Raw genomic sequence first — 20424 nt, 5'->3', positions numbered from 1 at the left:
TTGCACGTTCCCGTGAGGGTAGTGGTGTCCCAATTCCTCTTTCCACCTAGGGGTAGTGGGGAAAACGAGTGTAGTGGCTATGAATCTGTCCCTACGGATCAAGTGTTTTCCGATCCTGACTAGTTGATCTAGGGACAAAAAAAATTCCCAGAATGCTTTTCGTCGTCATTTGCGGACTGATTCCAAAAAAAAAACATGGCGGACATTTCTTATTTTTTTGTGAATAAAATCAATATTTTGAGTTAGTTTCTGCATAAAAATGAGTTTTGATTACATTTCTAGCGAGAAATATATATTTTACTTTCATAATATTCACTCAGTGAATGTACATAATCACTCGTTTGCCCGTTTGCCGAAGATCACGCCAGAATAATGGCTGATTTATAGTTCCGCGTTAAATCAACGCAGAGCCTACGGCGTAGGTTACGTACCCTACGCCGTAGGCTCTGCGTCGATTTAACGCGGAACCATAAATCAGCTCCGGAGCCGGCAGGCAGAAATCTCTAAATTTTTGGAGCAAATTTCTTAACAGGCGTAGCTACAACTGTTAGATTTCATCTATTAAACCAACATTTATCTTCCTAAATGATTTATTTCAGCCAGCGGTAATTCTCAACAGAGCTGCAGGTTTCTCCCCGGGACGACGGCGCAGGTTGACCTGGCGATCACGTCTGTACTCCGGCTGCTGCTGCGCCCCGGACCGGCGGCTCTTCTCATCTCCGAAAACATCGGGTCAAATTTCTTAACAGGCGTTATTTGGATAAACTGAACCCAGGTTGGGGATCTTAACGGTTACTTTTACGCCTGAAAAAATATTAAAACTTAATAAAGTGACATTTTAACAGCGCTACAGCTGAAATTAAAACAGCTTTTGGCTCTCAGCTTCCTGATTTTAGGGGTGGTGTTGAAAGTATGGGTAGGGGGAGTATTGGGACAGGCCCCTGGGAAGATTTCAAGTGCCCTAAAATATGTCCCTTCTTTTTTAGGTGTAGTGATAGAAAGTAGGGCTAGTGAAAGAAAGTAGAGGGAGTATTGGGATTGGGCCCAACCCCGTCCCTCCAGCGTCTCACACACCTGCGTAAAGCCCAGTTTGATTCGTCTCTGTTTGAAAGTTTTTGCAAACTGTTCCAGCTCCTCGAGATCACTAGGCTCCTCCAGAGTCGGGGTGTCCAACCGCTTGGGTGGGGTCTGACTCTGGGGCAAGGACTGGATAGGTGTGGCGGTGGTTGTCCGTGTTGGAGTTGCAGGCTGGAAAAAGCAGAAAAGTAAAAAAGAAAATGTGATTTTCTATAAAAGGTGAGTGTATGAAGAAGTGAAGTTTAAGCAGAATATAATAATAAATGGATAAAAAGGCATCGAGCACATCTTTAATCTAAAAAATGTATGAACGCTACGGGTGGTGTTTGCTTTTTTTAACCAACCTGAGTTGCAAGGGTGATGCTTGGTTGAGTCGGCAGGAGGTTAGCTTGGCTTTGAGGTAGTTGAGTTAGAAGACTCTGGGCTTGCAAGATGCCTGAAAGTGAAAGACGAATGGCAGGAGGAGATAAAATGAAAGCTTTAACCGCAATTCCACACTTGAAATCGGAGTCTCTTCTTAAATATGCATGAAAAGCAAAACATTGTGTGCATTTTAGTCACCCTGCTGGGCCGGTGACGTCTGCGAGATGATGAACTGGGCAGGCTGCAGTGACGTGGCAATCTGGTGGCCGGGCTGAACCAAGACAAACTGAGGCAGGCCTAGATTCTGCTGTTGCAGGAAGAAAGAAAAATCATTAAATGGTAGGGGTGTAACGATACACTAATCTCGATATGATACGATATTATAACAGTATTTTTTTAACAACCTTGAATGAGGAACATATGACTGGAAAAAATTGTCTTTTATTTGAAAGAAAAAAAATACAAAACAATGCTGTGCATTTGCCCTATTGTTACAGTTTGTAATGCTTTATAACTGTTTAAGTTTTAAAGAGAAAGCCAGGCCAACCATTTTCCACAAACTGAACTAAAAGTAAACGTCAGGTTTGCATTATGCATCTTCAGTTTCATAGTGAAGTGAAGATATTTTGCCACAAACTGAATAGTTTCTCTCATGTATGATTTGACTTTTTTCTTTTCCAGAAATGTAACTAAAATTAAATACATGTACAAATGTAACAATAGTAACTAACAATAGTAAGAGGAGATTTATTTTTGTTAAGAAGGTTATTTTGGTAATTCAGGGTTCATTATTTTATAAATATATCCTTTATATTCTGATGTAAATCAGGGACTATAATGACACTAGTCAGTTTATCTGTAGTGATTAGTCTGTTTTAGATTGGGCGGAGTGATACGCCACAGTACGGCACTAGGTGCTGTGTTGATGTTCTAAAATCCTACGCTGTTGAGCGGACATTAAAGTACACTGGAACTCAGCAGAAGTTGCCCCGTGTTTATCCTACTCACGACCAGAAAAAGGTTTAATTTAATAAGGTAAGGCTTAACTCTACACCAGCCTTACATAAGTAAAGGTTCAGAGCTCAAAACGGGACTGCAAAACGGTACTAGTTTCTTCTGAGCGTAGTAAGATTTTGGTCCGCAGGTCGAGACGCGTCGTCACGCGTGGTCGGATGCGCGTTTCTAGTCAACACAATGGATTAATATTAATAACTCAATATCGCGATACACTTTGTCACCTCCACGACACGTTTCGTGCCATTTTTGTATCGTGAAATTTCGTGGCACGACATATTGTTACACCCCTATTAAATGGTTCTTTACATCGCAAATCGATACTCAGGATTTTCAGAAACTGTAGTACGAGAACATTCGTGACTTACAGGGGAGATATGGATGGGCTGCGACAGCGGCAGCTGGGTGATGGGTGTGGCTGCGGAGGCCGAGATGCTGGCCCCGGTGGTGCCGTTCTGCTGGTTGGCTGAGTGCTGCACAGCTGCAGCCAGGAGCTGAGCTTGAGCCTGCTGGATCAACAGCTGCTGCTGTGCTGGAGTCAGGGCCAACTGAAGAGAGAGCAAGGCAGGAAGGGACAGAAGGATGGATGCAGGGCGTCACAGAGGAACGGCCGTAAAAACAGGGGACGGAGTAAAGTGTTAATACATTCAAGGTTGGAGGATCAGTCGCACAGAACAGGAAGCAAAGTGTCACGATAATGAAGCTAGAACTTCGATACCCATGAGAAAGTTTCATATCTGAAATAACAGGATTTTACCAGACACAATGTTGTACATGAATGATATCTTAATAATATTGTCTGCTGGGCTTTATAATGCATAATCATCACAGTCATTAACAGTTTGATTGATCTGTTTGATGCTTTTATTCAAAAGAACTGCCTCAGTTCACTCTAACCCATTTTTATACTTCATTATTCCAATTTGTGTCCACACACCTTTATAGAAAAAGAGCGACACCAGGTTTTTGGTTTAGCATGTCATAAGTACCAATTCTTTGTGCAAATGTATCTACTAAATTTAACTTTCCACAAGGGTATTGAAGTGCTAGAAACTTCCGCAGACACAAATGAGCCTTCACGGTGACTGGTGAGAGACTCATGCATATGAGCAAGGCACAAATGCAAATGAGCACGTTGATGTCATATTCAAACACATTCACATGCACAGCAAACATTCACTCTCGCACAGCACAGAACAGAACAGCAGCAGCCGCATCAGCCGTCTGGTCTTCTCAGCCACAGCGAGGCCTCAGGGAGAGACGCGGAAATGATAACTGTTCAGACACAAACGTCCAAACCCGCCCCAGTGTTTCGTTTAAAAAAAAAAAGAAAAAAAAAACCCAGCGGGGATGAGCAGGCAAACAGGCAGGAGACATCAGTCTTAGGCTCAGTGTCAGGCAAGCCATCAATTCACCACCCTCGTCTGTAAGACGGGGCTGCTCGCACCGAGGTGTCATCCAGGTACGCATGGCAATGACCAGGTTTTAACTGAGAGCAATAAAGCCACTTACTCCAGCAATCTGTCCCCCGGCCAACATTAGCTGGGTTTGAGGCTGGACGCTCTGCTGGACGGAGGTCGGGAGAGCGCCCGAGTCTTCCAACTTAGACTAGGGGATGTGAAACAGAGATGGGGGACTTAGAGCAACTCTTCCAGGAGGTATAACTCAGGGCTGGGCGATATATCGAGATTTTAATATATATCGATATATTTTCAAACGCGATATGGACAATATCGTTTATATCGATATAGCTTATTTTGTGACAAATTGACTGTACATCAACGCTGACCCCTCGCGCTGGCAAAAAAGTACCTTTGTGTGCTGAAACGTGACAGTGTTGACAGGTTAGTTTTCCTGGTACAAAATCTGTAAAATGTACAGTTGACTTGTTGTAATTATTTGAGATTTGCTCAAAAGAGATGCAATATCTGTTTACATGTTTTATTTGAGATTTGCACAAATGTTTTGTTATTTGCACAACTGTCAACCTCAGTGGAAAAGTCTGCCTGTTACTGTCTACATTGTATTAATTGCACAGTGTATTTTAATTTAATTGTTATGCAGGAAAGGGATATTTGTTTTATTTTATTCAAGAAGCATTTTTATTCTATATATGCAGGCAGTTTATTTTTATTTCATTTGTTTTATACATTTTGATATTGTGCAGACCTCTGTTAATAAAGGAACCTGTGTGACATTTATCACGTGGATTTGTATTAAAACTGACTGTTTTTTTTAGGTGTTTGCCTCAGAAAAAAATGAAGCTAACAGAGATGCTATGCTATAATGCTTTGGGGGAAAGCCCAATTATGGCACAGAAAAAATATCGATATATATCGAGTATCGCCATTCAGCTAGAAAATATCGAGATATGACTTTTGGTCCATATCGCCCAGCCCTAGTATAACTGCGTCTTAAGTTAATGTCACAACAGTTATCATTAAAAAAAAAAATAAAGAGAGACACTGGTGGTTTTAATCAAAAACATTTCAAATTAATATTTAATTAACCTCATCTGTATTAAACTATGAAAAAAAACGATCAGAAAAAAAAAGACCCAACAAATTTCTCAGGTACCCAAGTTGCTTCGTCAGAATGGCACTTTAGTCTTTCAGCAGTGAGAGGAATTTGAATCAAAAATAAAGTGGGTATTTGAAATGTGCTGCAGCCTTCAGAGACAAGAAAAGTGAAGGGAAGGGGAGGGAAGAATTGAAAATGCTAATTAAAATAACTGAGATGCAGTGCATGCAAATTCTGCATAGATTTGCATATTCTCGGCCATCTGTTTCCGAGCAACTGCAGAGCAGCTAATTAGCATACAGGGTTGATTAATCTGCCTTGTTGCCAGGCGACACTGTGAGAGCCTGGTTCATTTAAATAAACTCTTTCTGCTTGTGAATGTTTGTGTGCAGATCAGCATACCTCTCTTTAAACATCATGCCTTATTTTTCATTTTCTTTTCTTTTTTTAAAATAAAAAAAAGGTATGATTAAACTGCATCATTCAGTTAAAAAAAAAAAAACAACAAAAGATCAGCTTCTTTCACAAAAACGGACAACAAAATATGTGATGTCGTGCTGGCAGACAGGCATGCTTGGCGTGGTACCTGTTGGAGGAGGGCTTGTGTGTGTGCATTAGCGATTGTGGTTGGCACCATCTGCCTCTGAAAGTCCAATCCATTGGTCTGGATTCCTGAGGACACACACATACAGTCATTTTTAAAATGCAGTCATGGACCAAAGATGATTTACGGTGACAGAAAGCCCAGAATAGGCAGACAAAAGGAGAGAGAGGCTAAGAAATGAGAACTTTTTCAGGTGCACAAATGGACTTTCTAAAATTCAATTCAGTTTTATTTATATATCATCTATTACAATACAAGTTGTCACTAGGGGTTTTCCAGAGACCCAGAACATGACCCCCCCGAGCAAATAATAAACACTGGTAGGTATAAACTCCACTTTTTGAAAGGATGGTGTGCAACAGCTGCATGCATCTATTTAAATTAAGGCGAGTCAATGCTAGACTTAATATTTACATTTAGAGCTTTCACACACAAAAATAAATCAGAAGCATGTAGTTTCATTGACATCATCAACCTCACAGTTGCAAATATTCAACATTTTCAGTTTGATTTGCATCACAGCATCATTGAAGCTTGAAAAACAACAAAGCAGGTTTATATTCAGACACAAACGAGTGAAACCTGCTCTCTGAGGAATATGCATAGATCTCAGAGTTTAAGTGAAGACTGATGAACTGTGAGGTTTGTTGCTGCAAAAATGCCAAAACAATTGCCAGCTGTGATTTTGAAACCTGTTGAATGAGGAGGTAGGATTCAAAACATCCCAATTTTAGCCAGACGAAAAAAAAAAAAAGAAAGAAATGTTGGACATCACTCACCGGTGTTTCCGTCACCACTGTCCATTGCACATTTAGTAGTTTCTGACTGATTATTCACTTTAACATCTGAAAGAGCCAGACAGAGACATAATGAGACGTGCACCCACTGCTGCTCCCACTTCTACGTGTTTATGTCAAGTATTAAGAGAGAATGATCACTCCATCCAAAAGAAGACAGCGCCGAACTAAATTTAAGAAAAATCCCTGGCTGATGTTACATTATTGGTGGATATTTTAATGAAAATGTGTCCAATTGTGTCACACAAATATCTCCGGCTGAGCTCCATCACAGCATCATCGCAAACTCACCCGCTCTCGCTCCACCTGAATTTTCCAGCATGGCTGCTTAACCTATCAAGTAAAACTGCCTTGGCCGGGCAAACCCACCGTCAGGGTGTCCAGCACTCACTTCCTCCTCCCACTCCTCCCCGTCTTCACCCTCCACTGGTCAGCAGCGAAGCTCGGTTCAATGTAACCAGAGGCACAGACAGACACGGTGGAAGTGTCCACCACACGGTCTGCTGAACAACACTGGGATACGCGCACCGGGAAAGCCAACAGGGTTTAGGCAAACAGCTCTTCTTGCTTTCTTCTTTTCTTTTCTTTTAGCTCTGCCCCCTTTTTTCTGTTGCGCTGTGCCTACTTTGCACTCCCCTCTCCGACTCTCTCTCCCTTTCCCTCCTGCCAAGATTGTACTTCTGAAAAAGTTCGCCCTCTCCCCCTCTCGCTGGAATGAAACAAACGACAAGTGCAGCTGGCGGCCTCCTCCAACACGGCTACCCCCCCCTCCTCCCTCTAGCCCCTATAATGAAGCATAATCAGTATTCAGCTGATTAAAGCCATATGCAAATCAGCCCCTGCCTCGTTAGCAATGCAAGGCTTTGAAGTCCTGCGAGCAACGCATTTCACACCGGGCTCTGAAAGCTTTCTGCATAATTTAAACCCCCTATAAATATTTATCAGCTCATTAGCATATTAATTGGATAGCTTTTGGAGGATGATAAAAAAAAGAAGAGAGCAAAAACAGGGGAATAAGGATGGCTAGGAAGGAAGAAAAAAAATAAAAAGTGCCCAATCTTGCACTTGGTGCAGCGGAGGGAGGGGAAGTGGCAGCACAAGACCAATTACTGGGCGAGCGCGGGCCTAAAAAGTAATTAGCTAAGAGCAGGTAAAGGGCTGGAGATATCCCTGAATACAGTATGAGGTCTGTCCGCGGCGGGCTCGGCGTGTTGGTGAGGTGGACCGCTTTAATGGCATGTCTGTGACTGCTCATTCAGAACATCTCCGGGAGTCACGGAGACAAGGCCAAGCTGCTAAAAGGGAGGAGGGTCGGGGTCCGGGAGGGGAGGGAGAGGGGGGGTTCGTTCAATTGGAAATAAATAACTTCACATTAATCCACCACAAGCCCCGTCATTACAGCCAGAACCCCCGCGGCTGCAGCATTCCTCAGCTATGACTGCAGAAACCGGGTGGCGGACCACTGGCGTCCATGTTTATGAAGCGGCGGGGATTAACATATTTAGATTAGCTTTACATTCCATTACCGCTTCATTGTAAAGGCGGAATTGTGAATTCATTTTCGGCATGCGCCACGAGAGTTAATACGGCAGGGAAACCGCCCCGGTTGTGGAGGCTGCACAGGTGTCGAGTGAATCACGAGTGGAATGCATAGCTGCCTGTTTGGTCTGCGGGGAAAAAGGGGCTTAGCGAGTAAATCCACAACAACTGCTCCTGGCTAACGCTCTAATCAACCTCTGCACTTACCCCGCCGCTCGACAAAAGGCATTTACATGCCGGCTGACCAAATCAAAACAACAATGCCAAGAAGGTCTAATTGTGTTTAAGACAGTGAATACTGAAAACACAAACGGACTTATCTGCTATGTAAGAGGTAAGTACTTTATTTAAGAGAAAAAAAAAAATCCATGCCTCTATTTCATTTATTACTGATGATTGTGAACTGGACTTTGCTCGGTAAAGGGGTTATTATTTATCATCAATTATTTTCTCCAACTGGAATTTTAATCCCAAAAAGTTGATTAGGTAGAATCAATATATAACTGTTGCTTTATTCAGTACTTTTACTTAAGAATTAAAACGATTAGTGGCACTAATATTCTCAGCCTTTTATATTACTTTTACTTGTGTATTATTACTTCCCTGTGAGCGTTATACCATCCAAGCGGTGCAGTGATTATTATAACAGCACTTAAGCAGACGCATTCCTGTTTGGAAATAAATAGCATTGACAATGCAAAATATGTCAATATGTCCTATTACTCACTCAACACAGTATTAAGTTCTTTCAAAAAAGAAAGTATAAAAAAAACACAGACAGAAAATCTCTTCTCAACAAGGTGTGTCCCAGAGGTGTAGAGACGAATCTCGTCTTGCTGACTTCTAGCAAGCACAAGAGCAAACAAAAGGAGCGGTGTATGCAAAGGCGGTTATCAGTAAAACACTTCGACACATGTACAGTTACTTGGCTGAATGGCTTGCAAAACCTTAGCCTGGAAGAACGCATTATACAAATATCCTGCATGGAGAATTTCAAGCCACTATCTCATTAGCGCTGTAATATGGGAAGGCTGGCTGAATACTGCAGAGACATTAATGTGAGCTGAGAGATTCAACATGAGACTGAGCAGACTTAATTAGCACATCCTCATTCTGCACTTCTACCTTTATTCTTCATGTTAGACACAGAATTCACTAGGACCATTTTGACAAGTCTGAGGACCGCGCTTTTAAAGGAAAAGATGCTTGGTCAATAGGGATGGGCGGTACGGACTAAAAAATGTTTCACGATAATTTCTGGCATTTATCCTGATAACGATAAAAATGACGATAAAAAAAGTACCAATTCAACTCCATCTTTTTAACTATAAATCTATCTCGCTCTCAGATCCACCATGTTTGTTACACAAAAACGTCATCAACGGGAATTTATTTTTCTTTCTTTCTGGCTCATTTCCTTCCTTCCTTCTTTTTTCCTTCCTTCCTTCCTTTGTTCCTTCCTTCCTTCCCTCCTTCCTTCCTTCCTTCCTTCCTTCCTGCTCTCTCCTTCCTTCTTCCCTTCCTCTTTTCTCCCTTCCATCCTCCTTTCCTTGTTTTCTCCCTTCCTTCTCCCTTTCCTTTCTTCCTTCGTTCCTCCTGCTCTCTCCTTCCTTCTTTTTTCCCTTCCTTCCTTCCTCCTGCTCTCTCCTTCCTTCTTCCCTTCCTTCCTTCCTTCTTTCCTTGTTTCCTTCCTCCCTTCCTTCCTTCACGTTGTGCGTGGATTTAACGCAGAACCATAAATCAGCTTTACACAAAAACATCATCAACGGGAATTTATCGTTTTTACCGCGAGATGACAAATTCTTATCGTGAATTTTTTTGACGGTATATCGTGAACGGTAAAATATCGCCCATTCCTATTGGTCAAGACAAACAATCCTTCAGTTTGAGACAATTAACAACAATTTAAACCTCCCCCACCAAAAAGCAGCACAGACAGAAACATCCAAGTAAATCAGAAACGTGTTTTTAATACCAGTCAGGGCATCAAACCCAAGCAGTCTGAGAGAGGGTAAAAACTGCAACACTGGACTGAGCCCACAAAGATCAAAATACAGGAAATGGTGTAATGTGATGAACAGTAATGGGGCTAACACCTCGGTGAGATACTGTGGGATCTCTCTCGGGTGGTCATTAAGCAACTGTATGTAGACCTGCTGGAAGATTCAGTCTAACCAAATTAAAGTGAGGCTTCTCGGAGATAACAAAGAGGAATATTCAACCACCTCAAATAAGCCCGTGCAGAGGTTAAACCACATGATCCACTGCTACTGGTTGAACACTTAAGGAGAAGCTATTTGCATTAACTTGTTATCTCTGTGGTGCGCAAAACACAACATCTTTTCAGATTTTAACAAAGTTCCTGGCTGTTTCAGTTTGCTGCACTCCCCTTTCATTTAAAAAAAAAAGGAGCACATTATTCACACTGAACAACAATATTCTGAATGGTCTGAATGTTTCCCTGATAAGGGTCCATGACTTCACAATGAGCACTTGTGTTTTAAAAACGGTTATTCCCTGTTAGCTGCTGAAAAGGCTCAAATGAAACACTGGCTAATGTTTACTAGTGATCTTAATTATGTCAGACACATGACAGCGATCAGGAACAACATAGCATCTGTTGCCCGACAAATGCACCAACTCATAGGTCATCTACGAGTCATCTCTCTTCCTGTAAGTCTCCCTTTAATGGACCATCTTTTGTAACTGCATTATCCTTACTTTTATCTAAGGGTGTTTCAAAACGCAAGTCTTCCCATCTTTTTCTAAAAAATTAGTATATAGGCTGGTAGAAGATGGTGTTTTTCATCTTGTTTTAAAATAAGCTATTTTTACAGTTGAAGAGCATCATCTTAGCAATATGTCTGCGTTACATCTGTGTATTCATATAAAAGCATTTTTTTTTTTTCGTAACATTTGGCCAGGAATGATTCCCTTAACAGAAATCACCAGAAACAACTTAATTTAATTCTTACAGATAGCCAGAAAGTCATGTTATCTAAAAATTTCCCTTCTCCAAAGTGAAAGGGCTTGTCTGACTGGAGCTTTCATGGAGGCCTTCTCTGTACTTTGAGATGGCACGTCCTGAATTTATTACAGCAAGTGATGCATTATTCATAACAACTGTGTTTACATCAATGAATATTCATGATGGAACTACAAGCCTGGAATAAGGGTGGAACTGTAAAACTGATCAAATGAGGAAAAAGTAGCTTTAGTGTGAGGAAGACAGAATTATTTCTCATCTGCTCTTGAAGGAATCCAGTTAAATAAGTCATTTAATTCTGAAACAAAATTTGCATATTTCCAAACTGTCACAATATGCCAACAAAAATCTGCGGAAAACCACAATTTGGAGCATCGTAAGTTATACAAAATATCTTAACATCTCAAGATAAATGTTACTTGATGATCTTTAAAAGAAATGACAAAATTAGTTTTACAATTTGACAACTAAAAATAAAAGAAAAGTATAAAATGTGTCTATTTGCAACAATAAGAACAAAAATCAAACCAACAATACATCTTGAAACATAAAACTAAGTTCTCCACATCAAAAAGGACCTTCTTTGACTTTTAATGCTCAGGTCTTCCTTTAGTAGTTAACCTTTCCGAAACGTCAGCGCAAGAGCCACAGTTGATCAAAGGCAACTAATTAAAAAAAGATACCGGCTAGTCTGATCAGCTATCTTAATAATTTTCGTCTTTTATAAAAGAGGCAGTCTCGTTTTCAGGTTTTGTCTTCAATTTCCAGGGGAAAAAAAATACCAACAAATGCAGAAGAAGCAACTGCCTGGAGACGCCAGTGACGAGGTAAACAACCAATCAGAAATGAAGCAGGTGACGTAGGCAGAGCAACAACCAGGCTAGCATCAACAAAAGACATCCACAATAGAGTAAACGGATGCAGTGAAATGTGTTGATCCAATGTGTTTTCAGTAAAGGGGTGTACTGATCCACTCTTCTACACTGGTACATCAGTTCAATGACGACTCCAACAGCATCAATACAAAAAGAAAAGTATTGATCAGGCATCAATACATGTCATTAAATGGCCTTCTGCAGTCCATTACTAAGAAAATGAACAGATCAGTGTCTTCATTTAATAAACTAGATGAACCCAGACAAAATGTGAAATTATATTTTAGTGACTTACTGTAATTTTATTTGAATGGAAGTAATATTTTCCAAATCGACATATGATATAGTCCCATATTGCTCTCCAGCTCCTGAAGTGAATGGACTTTGTGATATCGGCAAATACTAGGGCTGTGCGATTAATCGATTTTAAATCTAAATCGGATGTATTAATCAAAATCGATGTTAAAAAAGGAAAATCGATTTTCCTTTCTTGCAGCTGGCTGCATTACAGACAGAGCTCGTCTAGTCATCTTTGTTTGGTCAAGAAAATTGTAAATGTTGTCACTTTACTAAACTCAAGGAGGATTTACAGTATCTTTCAATTGCACTTCATTCCCAATAGGGAAATTTGTTTGCTATTTTTCTTTAAAAAATAAAGATAAAATATTTGAAACAATTTATTCCATTGTCTTTTGTAGTTTTACCAAAAAAATCGAAATCGAAAATTGGGTTTTCAGAGAAAAAAAAAAATCGGGATTTTATTTTTGTCCAAAATCGCCCAGCCCTAGCAAATACTGTCATCCAGTTAACTAACGCAATATTGTATCGTGATAAAACTTGCTATTTACAACCGTACTGACTAGTGGCTGTTGAAGTCATCACATTAAGCCTCTGCCTCGAAGCAACTGGTTCGGTACGTTCTGTACCGGGGGGGCAAATGGCTTGTAAATGGGAGGGATACCAGGCACATTTCAGGTGGTAAAATTTTCAAAGTGATTAAGTTTGGCTGGTCAGGCATTCAGATAAAACTTGAACCTTTAAAAATAAGATATAATAGTAAATAATTATATAAAAGAGCATAAAAAGCCTACCCCACCTCCCCAGACTAAAAATACAAAGTCTTAAGGGCTGAGTATACTTCTGCGTCACACACACGCAGAGCACACGGCGCACCCGTGGTGCCGTCACGAATCGTTCAGACTTCTCCGTCTCTCCATTTGGTCGCGGTGCAGTACCCCCCGCGGCCACTAGTTAGCGATCTTTTTCTGAATGGTTTATCCGACTTTTTCCGGTCACAGTAAATCAAAGAAATAAGGACAACTATTGTGCAAAAAACAAAAACAAAAAAAATCACATATAAACGAAGAAAAAAGCCCTGGAAGTTCACTACTGATTCAAACCGGAAACCGGAAATGCTTCGCTTTCAAACGAACCAATCACAGCCCTCTCGGTCTGCGTGTGGTCCGCGTCTCCTCGACGCGTAGTTACAATTTTCGGGAGGTGCACGTCACTGACGGCGCATGTGACGGCGTGTCCTCTGCGTGTCCAAAAACCACACGCCGTAGACACGGCGTCGTTTTGACGCAGAAGTGTAATTCAGCCTTTACACGCTCATTGCACAATCATCCAATCATAGTTATTCGACTCAATCCCAATAATTTTAAATAATGATGTGAACTAGTCCCATTGATCTGCACGAAAACAGCTGGATGAAGCCATTATTGCACCATCATTACTTTCATGTTGTTTTTTGCCCTCATCTGTCCGTTTTGGGAGTTTTAGTTCTAACATTTGACAGCTGCTTTTAGATTAGCATTAAATTATATTAATGTTGAGTATTAATGTGTGCAACTAAAAAAAAGGAGAAGGAAAAAAGGCCCACTGTGTGACATTTTGGGTTAAAGTCAAATAAAAAGTCCAGAAACTCTGAAGAAGCACGCATGATTTTGACTAGTCTAAAATCAACCGAGATAAAAAATTAAAAGAAAACTTTACCGTTTGCATGATAATCATCAACTCAATGTTTGTTTTAGCTGTAGTTACAACAGAAGACTTGCTCCCGCTCAAGTAGAACTTAATGAAAACAGTATCTACATGGGCTCCAACCCTGCCATCAAGCTGCGTCTTGCCCAGCCATGAAGCCAGTAGAGAGAATAATAAGAATGCTCTGCCTGTTATTACTGTGGCCTTCCGGAAGTGGGCCTCACCTCCCCTCCCTGCGCCTGAGGGGGATGCACAGGTAGTCTTTGAAGGAAGCGCAGACAAAACTCCGCCAACAAAAGGTGGTCCCACCGGTGTATAAAGCAGGTTTTCAAAATCAAATGCAACGTGATAAAAAATGTAGTATTATAAATGTGAAATGATTGACAGTTAACCACGGAGAGCAGCACCATCCTCATGTCAGACTACTCCCACCTCAACTACTTGAAAGAAATGAAAGAAAGAAATGTTTTTAAATAAAAAAATAATAATTTTAAGTGTTAGCTTCTGAGAAAACCAAAATCTGTGGCTCAGATTTAAAAAAAAACTTGAACAGATGCCGTCATATTTTGTAGGGATGTCCCGATCAGATCACGTGATCGGTAATCGGGCCCGATCACGCCGTTTCAGACTTGATCGGAATCGGGCGTTGCATCCAGATCAGGGTTCGGATATGTATTTTATTCTCATTATTTTGATCAGCGCATCAAACAGATGATGGAAAAAATGTTAAACAACCGGTGTGTCAGCAAGCAACTGGTCCGCGTAATTTTGCGCGACAACGCTGCTAATATGAAGAAAGCTTTGGGTGAGGTGGGGAGGCGGAGTGTGGGCTGTGTCACGTAAAGTGAGTTTAATAAAGTTGTTTGTTTGTGGTGATCTGCACATGCGCACAGCCGGGTTACAGCAGAGGCAAATAAATAAAAGTTAAGTTACAGCGGTGATTGAAAACCGAACGAAGCTGGCGTCTGGTTCGACTTCCTCAGCTGAGTAGTCAGAAAAACGCCACAGGTGGTTTCTTAGAGATTTTGCGTGCACGATGGCAGCGTGATGGACACCAGTCTACCGCGAGGGAGATTGTAGGTCACTTCAAACACAAGCATTTTATTCTTTAAGCTAAAAAAGGACAGTAAGAAGTAAGAGTACAGTCTAAAAAGCACATTAGTGGCCTTAGTTTATGACACTGTTGCACTTTTATGCGCTTATCTGTGCCTTGTAAACAAATAAGTTGACAACCAAGTCAAATATTAAACAAGTTGAGCTTCTGTTTTTTTTTTATTCAAATGTATGTTTAAATTTGCACTATTTTTACTAGTTAATAGTTGCACTATTATTACTTGATTGTTCAAGCTACCTCGAAGAGAAATGCTCTGTTTAAATGCTAAATGATAAAATAATGTGGACCTGTTTGTTTTGCATTTGATCCTCTTTTTAATGTGTTACGAAAGTATTGGATCAGGAATCGGTATCGGCAGATACTCAATATAAAATTACTGGGAATCGGATCGGGGCCAAAAAAAGCAGATCAGGACATCCCTACTATCTATCTATCTATCATAAACAAGAAAGGTAAACTTCATAAACATCAGATGATTGATTACACATGTATCAAAAACAAACTTGTAAGTAAAAAAGAAGAAACTTTCTAAAGGTTATCCAAACAACTAAATAAAATATGCTTTAATACCTCTCCTGTTTAAGCAAATACACTGATTAAAGCATGGCGTTGATAACTTGTTATGCATTAATCGTGATTGAATATGCTGAACCTGCACTGTTGTGGAGGCCTGCATGAATACACAACAGGCTGCTGCTGCTCCAGGCACAAAGGCTGGGGGGAAAACCCTGCTACAAATAACATATTTAAAAAAAAAAAAAAAAGTGTTAGGCCCAACTTTAATCTGAGAAACCAACTGTGGCTCAGATTTAAAAAAAAAAATAAAAAATAAAAAAGATAAAAGAAAAAAAGAAAGAAAATCAATAATCACAAACTTAACTGCATGTTGCCTGGACTTAGTGGCCAACAGGATAAAACTAATAAGATAGCCCTCCAAGAATTGGAAGATGGATTAAAGAGATGGCATCAAACATGACATTGAAAAACGATAACGTACATTATTAAACGGAAACATCATGTTTTTGATAACATCTGGAGACCTTTCATACAGTTTTTTGAGACATGATGTTAATGTTGGTCATTTGCTTCAGCAGAAGGAGGCTCTGAAGGGGTAGGATGTGTGATATAATGAGATATGATATAATGTAAATAACGGAGAAACGCCCTTATATTTTGTAAAAAGCGTAGTGTTGATAACTTGATATGCATTAATCATGTTTGAATATGCTGAACCCTGCAAAAAAATAGACAAAAAAATGAAAGAAAATAAAAAAATCACAAAGTTAACTGCACATTGCTTGGACTTTGTGGCCAAACTAAAACTAATAAAAAAGCCTTACACAGATTAAACAGACGCCGTCATATTTTGTGAAAAGGACCACCAGTGTATAAAGTAGGTTTTCAAAATAAAATGCAACGTGATCAAATGTAATATTATCAATGTGAACTGATTAACAGTTAACCATGCAGAGCAGCACCATCGTCATGTCAGACTAAAAACAAATAAATACATTTAAAAAAAGTGTTAGGTCCAACTTTAATCTGAAAAAAAAGAACTTTGGCTCAGATAAAAAAAAAAAAAGCTAAAAAAAAATGAAAGAAAATGATTAATCACAAAGTTAACTGCACATTGATGAAACCAATAAAACAGCCGTATGCAGATTGAACAGACGGCGTCATATTTGGTAAAAAGCGTGGTGTTGATAACTTGATATGCATTAATCTGGTTGACTATGCTGAACCTGCACTGTTGTGGAGGCCTGCATGAATACACAACAGGCTGCTGCTGCTGCTGCAGGCACAAAGACTGGGGGAAACTTGCTACAAATAATACAAATTTTTTTTAAAGTGTTAGGCCCAAGTTTAATCACAGAAACCAACTGTAGCTCAGACTAAAAAAAAAAAGAAAGAAAATAGATCGGTATGAGAGTATAGAGGCAACAACCTACTGCAGGTAACAATATCTACCATGAACAAGAAAGGTAAACTTCATAAACACCAGATGACTGATTACACATGATGTATCAAAAACAAACCTGTAAATAAAAAAGAAGAAACTTTCTAAAGGTTATCCAAACAACTAAATAAAATATTCTTTAATACTTCTCCTGTTTAAGCCAATACACTGATTAAAGCGTGGTGTTGATAACTTGATATGCATTAATCTGGTTGAATATGCTGAACCTGCACTGTTGTGGAGGCCTGCATGAATACACAACAGGCTGCTGCTGCTGCAGGCACAAAGACTGGGGGAAAACCTGCTACAAATAATAAAAATAAAAATAAATAAAGAGACAGAATGACATAAATGAATGAGTCCGAGCTGAGTGTAGGTTTTCAAAATAAAATGCAACGTGATCAAGTGTAGTATTACAAATGTGAACTGATTAACAGTTAACCATGCAGAGCAGCACCATCATCATGTCAGACTACTCCCACCTCAACTACTTCATTAAAAAAGAATTAAGAAAAAATAAAAAGTTAGGCCCAAATTTAATCTGAGAAAACCAACTGTGGCTCAGACAAAAAAATAGATAAAGAAAATGATTAATCACAAAGTTAGCTGCATGTTGCCTGGACTTAGTGGCCAAACTAAAACTAATAAGACAGCCATATAAAGATTAAACAGAGAGCAGAAAAAATAAATAAATACATAAAAAAAAAGTGTTAGGTCCAACTTTAAACCAACTGTGGCTCAGACTTAAAATAAAAAAATAAAGAAAATGAAAGAAAATCAATAATCACAAAGTTAACTGGACATTGATGAAACCAATAAAACAGCCGTATGTAGATTGAACAGACGGCGTCATATTTGGTAAAAAGCGTGGTGTTGATAACTTGATATGCATTAATCTGGTTGAATATGCTGAACCTGCACTGTTGTGGAGGCCTGCATGAATACACAACAGGCTGCTGCTGCTGCAGGCACAAAGACTGGGGGGAAAACCCTGCTACAAATAATAAAAATAAAAATAAATAAATAGACAGAATGACATAAATGAATGAGTCCGAGCTGAGTGTAAGTTTTCAAAATAAAATGCAACGTGATCAAATGTAGTATTATAAATGTGAACTGATTAACAGTTAACCATGCAGAGCAGCACCATCCTCATGTCACACTACTCCCACCTCAACTACTTCATTAAAAAAGAATTAAGAAAAAATAAAAAGTTAGGCCCAAATTTAATCTGAGAAAACCAACTGTGGCTCAGACAAAAAAATAGATAAAGAAAATGATTAATCACAAAGTTAGCTGCATGTTGCCTGAACTTAGTGGCCAAACTAAAACTAATAAGACAGCCATATAAAGTCCAACTTTAAACCAACTGTGGCTCAGACTTTAAAAAAAAAAAGATTAAAAAAATGAAAGAAAATCAATAATCACAAAGTTAATTGCAAATTGATGAAACCAATAAAACAGCCGTATGCAGATTGAACAGACAGCGTCATATTTGGTAAAAAGCGTGGTGTTGATAACTTGATATGCATTAATCTGGTTGAATATGCTGAACCTGCACTGTTGTGGAGGCCTGCATGAATACACAACAGGCTGCTGCTGCTGCAGGCACAAAGACTGGGGGAAAACCTGCTACAAATAATACAAATTTAAAAAAAAATAAAGAGACAGAATGACAAATGAATGAGTCCGAGCTGATTGTAGGTTTTCAAAATAAAATGCAACGTGATCAAATGTAGTATTATAAATGTGAACTGATTAACAGTTAACCATGCAGAGCAGCACCATCCTCACGTCAGACTAGTTTACTACTCTCACCTCAACTACTTCATTTAAAAAAAAAAAATGTTTTAAGAAAAAAAGAAAAAGTTAGCCACAACTTTAATCTGAGAAAACCAACTGTGGCTCAGACCTAAACAAAAAAATAGATTAAAAAAAAGAAAGAAAATGATTAACTACTCCCACCTCAACTACTTAATTAAAAAATAAATAAATACATTTAAAAAAAAAGTGTTAGGTCCAACTCTGGCTCAGTCCTTAAAAAAAAAAAAAAAATAGATAAAAGAAATTAAAGAAAATGATTACTCCCACCTCAACTGCTTCATTAAAAAATAAATAAAAAAATAAAAAAGTTAGGACCAACTTTAATCTGAGAAAACTAACTGTGGCTCAGATTTTAAAAAATAAATAAAAAATAGATTAAAAAAATTAAAGAAAATCAATAATCACAAAGTTAACTGCACATTGATGAAACCAATAAAACAGCCGTATGCAGATTGAACAGACGGCGTCATATTTGTTAAAAAGCGTGGTGTTGATAACTTGATATGCATTAATCTGGTTGAATATGCTGAACCTGCACTGTTGTGGAGGCCTGCATGAATACACAACAGGCTGCTGCTGCTGCTGCTGCAGGCACAAAGACTGGGGGAAAACCTGCTACAAATAATAAAAATAACAAAAATAAAGACACAGAACGACATAAATGAATGAGTGTGATCTGGGAGCGTGGTTTGGGGGGTTTGGCCGGTGTTTAGCTGGGCTGATTCTGCGGGTAAAGCAGCATCCGGCTGGTAAACATGAATATGCAAACCTCCCTAAAGTCAACACAAAGCCGCTAGCCGCAGAGCTAACGCGCTAGCACCCCCCAAACCCCGAAAAACGAGCAGAAAACCCACACCAGAGCCCGAGTCCCGGTTTGATTACTAATAAAATATGCTAAATGTGTGTTATTAGCGGAGGGGTGTATGAATATGTAGCGGCGAGCGGCCGTGCGGTCGCACAAAGAGGGGGAGGCATGTTTAATGTCGCACTGCAACGCCTCGCTGCTGCTGTAAACACACGCAGCGAAACCAGACTCTTTTAATTGTGGAATACTTTCAAGTTCCTTCGTCGTTTTTATGGCGAGCGAAGGCGGTTTGAATGCGAGTATGAATATGTAAAACGCCGTAATCATTACCTGCTCCCGAACTCTCATCTTGACTCGCTGCTCCTCCGTCCGCCATTTTGAATATTTAACCCGAAAATCCTCCCAGAGCGAGCAGGCCGCGGGGACGCGCACCGCGGGGACGCGCAGGGGCTCACAAACAGTGGAGTGGGCGAGTAGAGTAGAATAGAATAGAATAGAGTAGGATAGAAGAGAATAGAATAGAATAGAATAGAAGAGAGTAGAATAGAATAGAATAGAATAGAATAGAATAGAATAGAATAGGATACAATAGAATAGAGTAGAATAGAAGAGAATAGAATAGCGTAGAATAGAATAGAATAGAATAGAATAGAATAGAATAGAATAGAATAGAATAGAAGAGAAGAGAAGAGAATAGAATAGAATAGAATAGTGTAAAATTGAAGAGAATAGAGTAGAATAGAAGAGAATAGAAAAGCGTAGAATAGAATAGAATAGCGTAGAATAGAATAGAATAGAATAGAGTAGAGTAGAAGAGAAGAGAATAGAATAGAATAGAATAGGAAAGATGAGAATAGAAGAGAATAGAAGAGAAGAGAGTAGAATAGAATAGAAGAGAATAGAGTAGAAGAGAATAGAAGAGAATAGAATAGAAGAGAATAGAATAGAGTAGAATAGTGTAGAATA

General features: G+C 39.4%; 1 protein-coding gene across 4 annotated transcripts in view; it reads right to left on the bottom strand.

Annotated features, from left to right (window-relative positions):
- The window catches only part of pou2f1b (POU class 2 homeobox 1b), a 32596-nt gene extending 12772 nt beyond the window's left edge, over window positions 1-19824 (bottom strand). For 3 of the 4 annotated variants that reach the window (XM_061724120.1, XM_061724121.1, XM_061724119.1), the window contains exons 1-7: window positions 19789-19824; window positions 6358-6423; window positions 5561-5646; window positions 2823-3002; window positions 1639-1747; window positions 1422-1513; window positions 1075-1248 (exon numbers count right to left, since the gene is read on the bottom strand). In XM_061724120.1, the coding sequence (XP_061580104.1) occupies window positions 1075-1248; window positions 1422-1513; window positions 1639-1747; window positions 2823-3002; window positions 5561-5646; window positions 6358-6382 (666 nt within the window). In that variant the 5' untranslated portion in view covers window positions 6383-6423; window positions 19789-19824. Of the gene's footprint in view, window positions 1-1074; window positions 1249-1421; window positions 1514-1638; window positions 1748-2822; window positions 3003-3966; window positions 4063-5560; window positions 5647-6357; window positions 6424-19788 lie in introns of all 4 variants that reach the window. The other variant, XM_061724118.1, reaches the window with a different exon arrangement.
- Between the last annotated feature and the right edge of the window lie 600 nt (window positions 19825-20424).

Source organism: Cololabis saira, chromosome 6 (assembly GCF_033807715.1).
Source record: "Cololabis saira isolate AMF1-May2022 chromosome 6, fColSai1.1, whole genome shotgun sequence".
NCBI lineage: Eukaryota > Metazoa > Chordata > Actinopteri > Beloniformes > Belonidae > Cololabis > Cololabis saira.
Note: the sequence above shows the minus strand (reverse complement) of the source record. Positions and strands in the feature narration are given on the sequence as shown.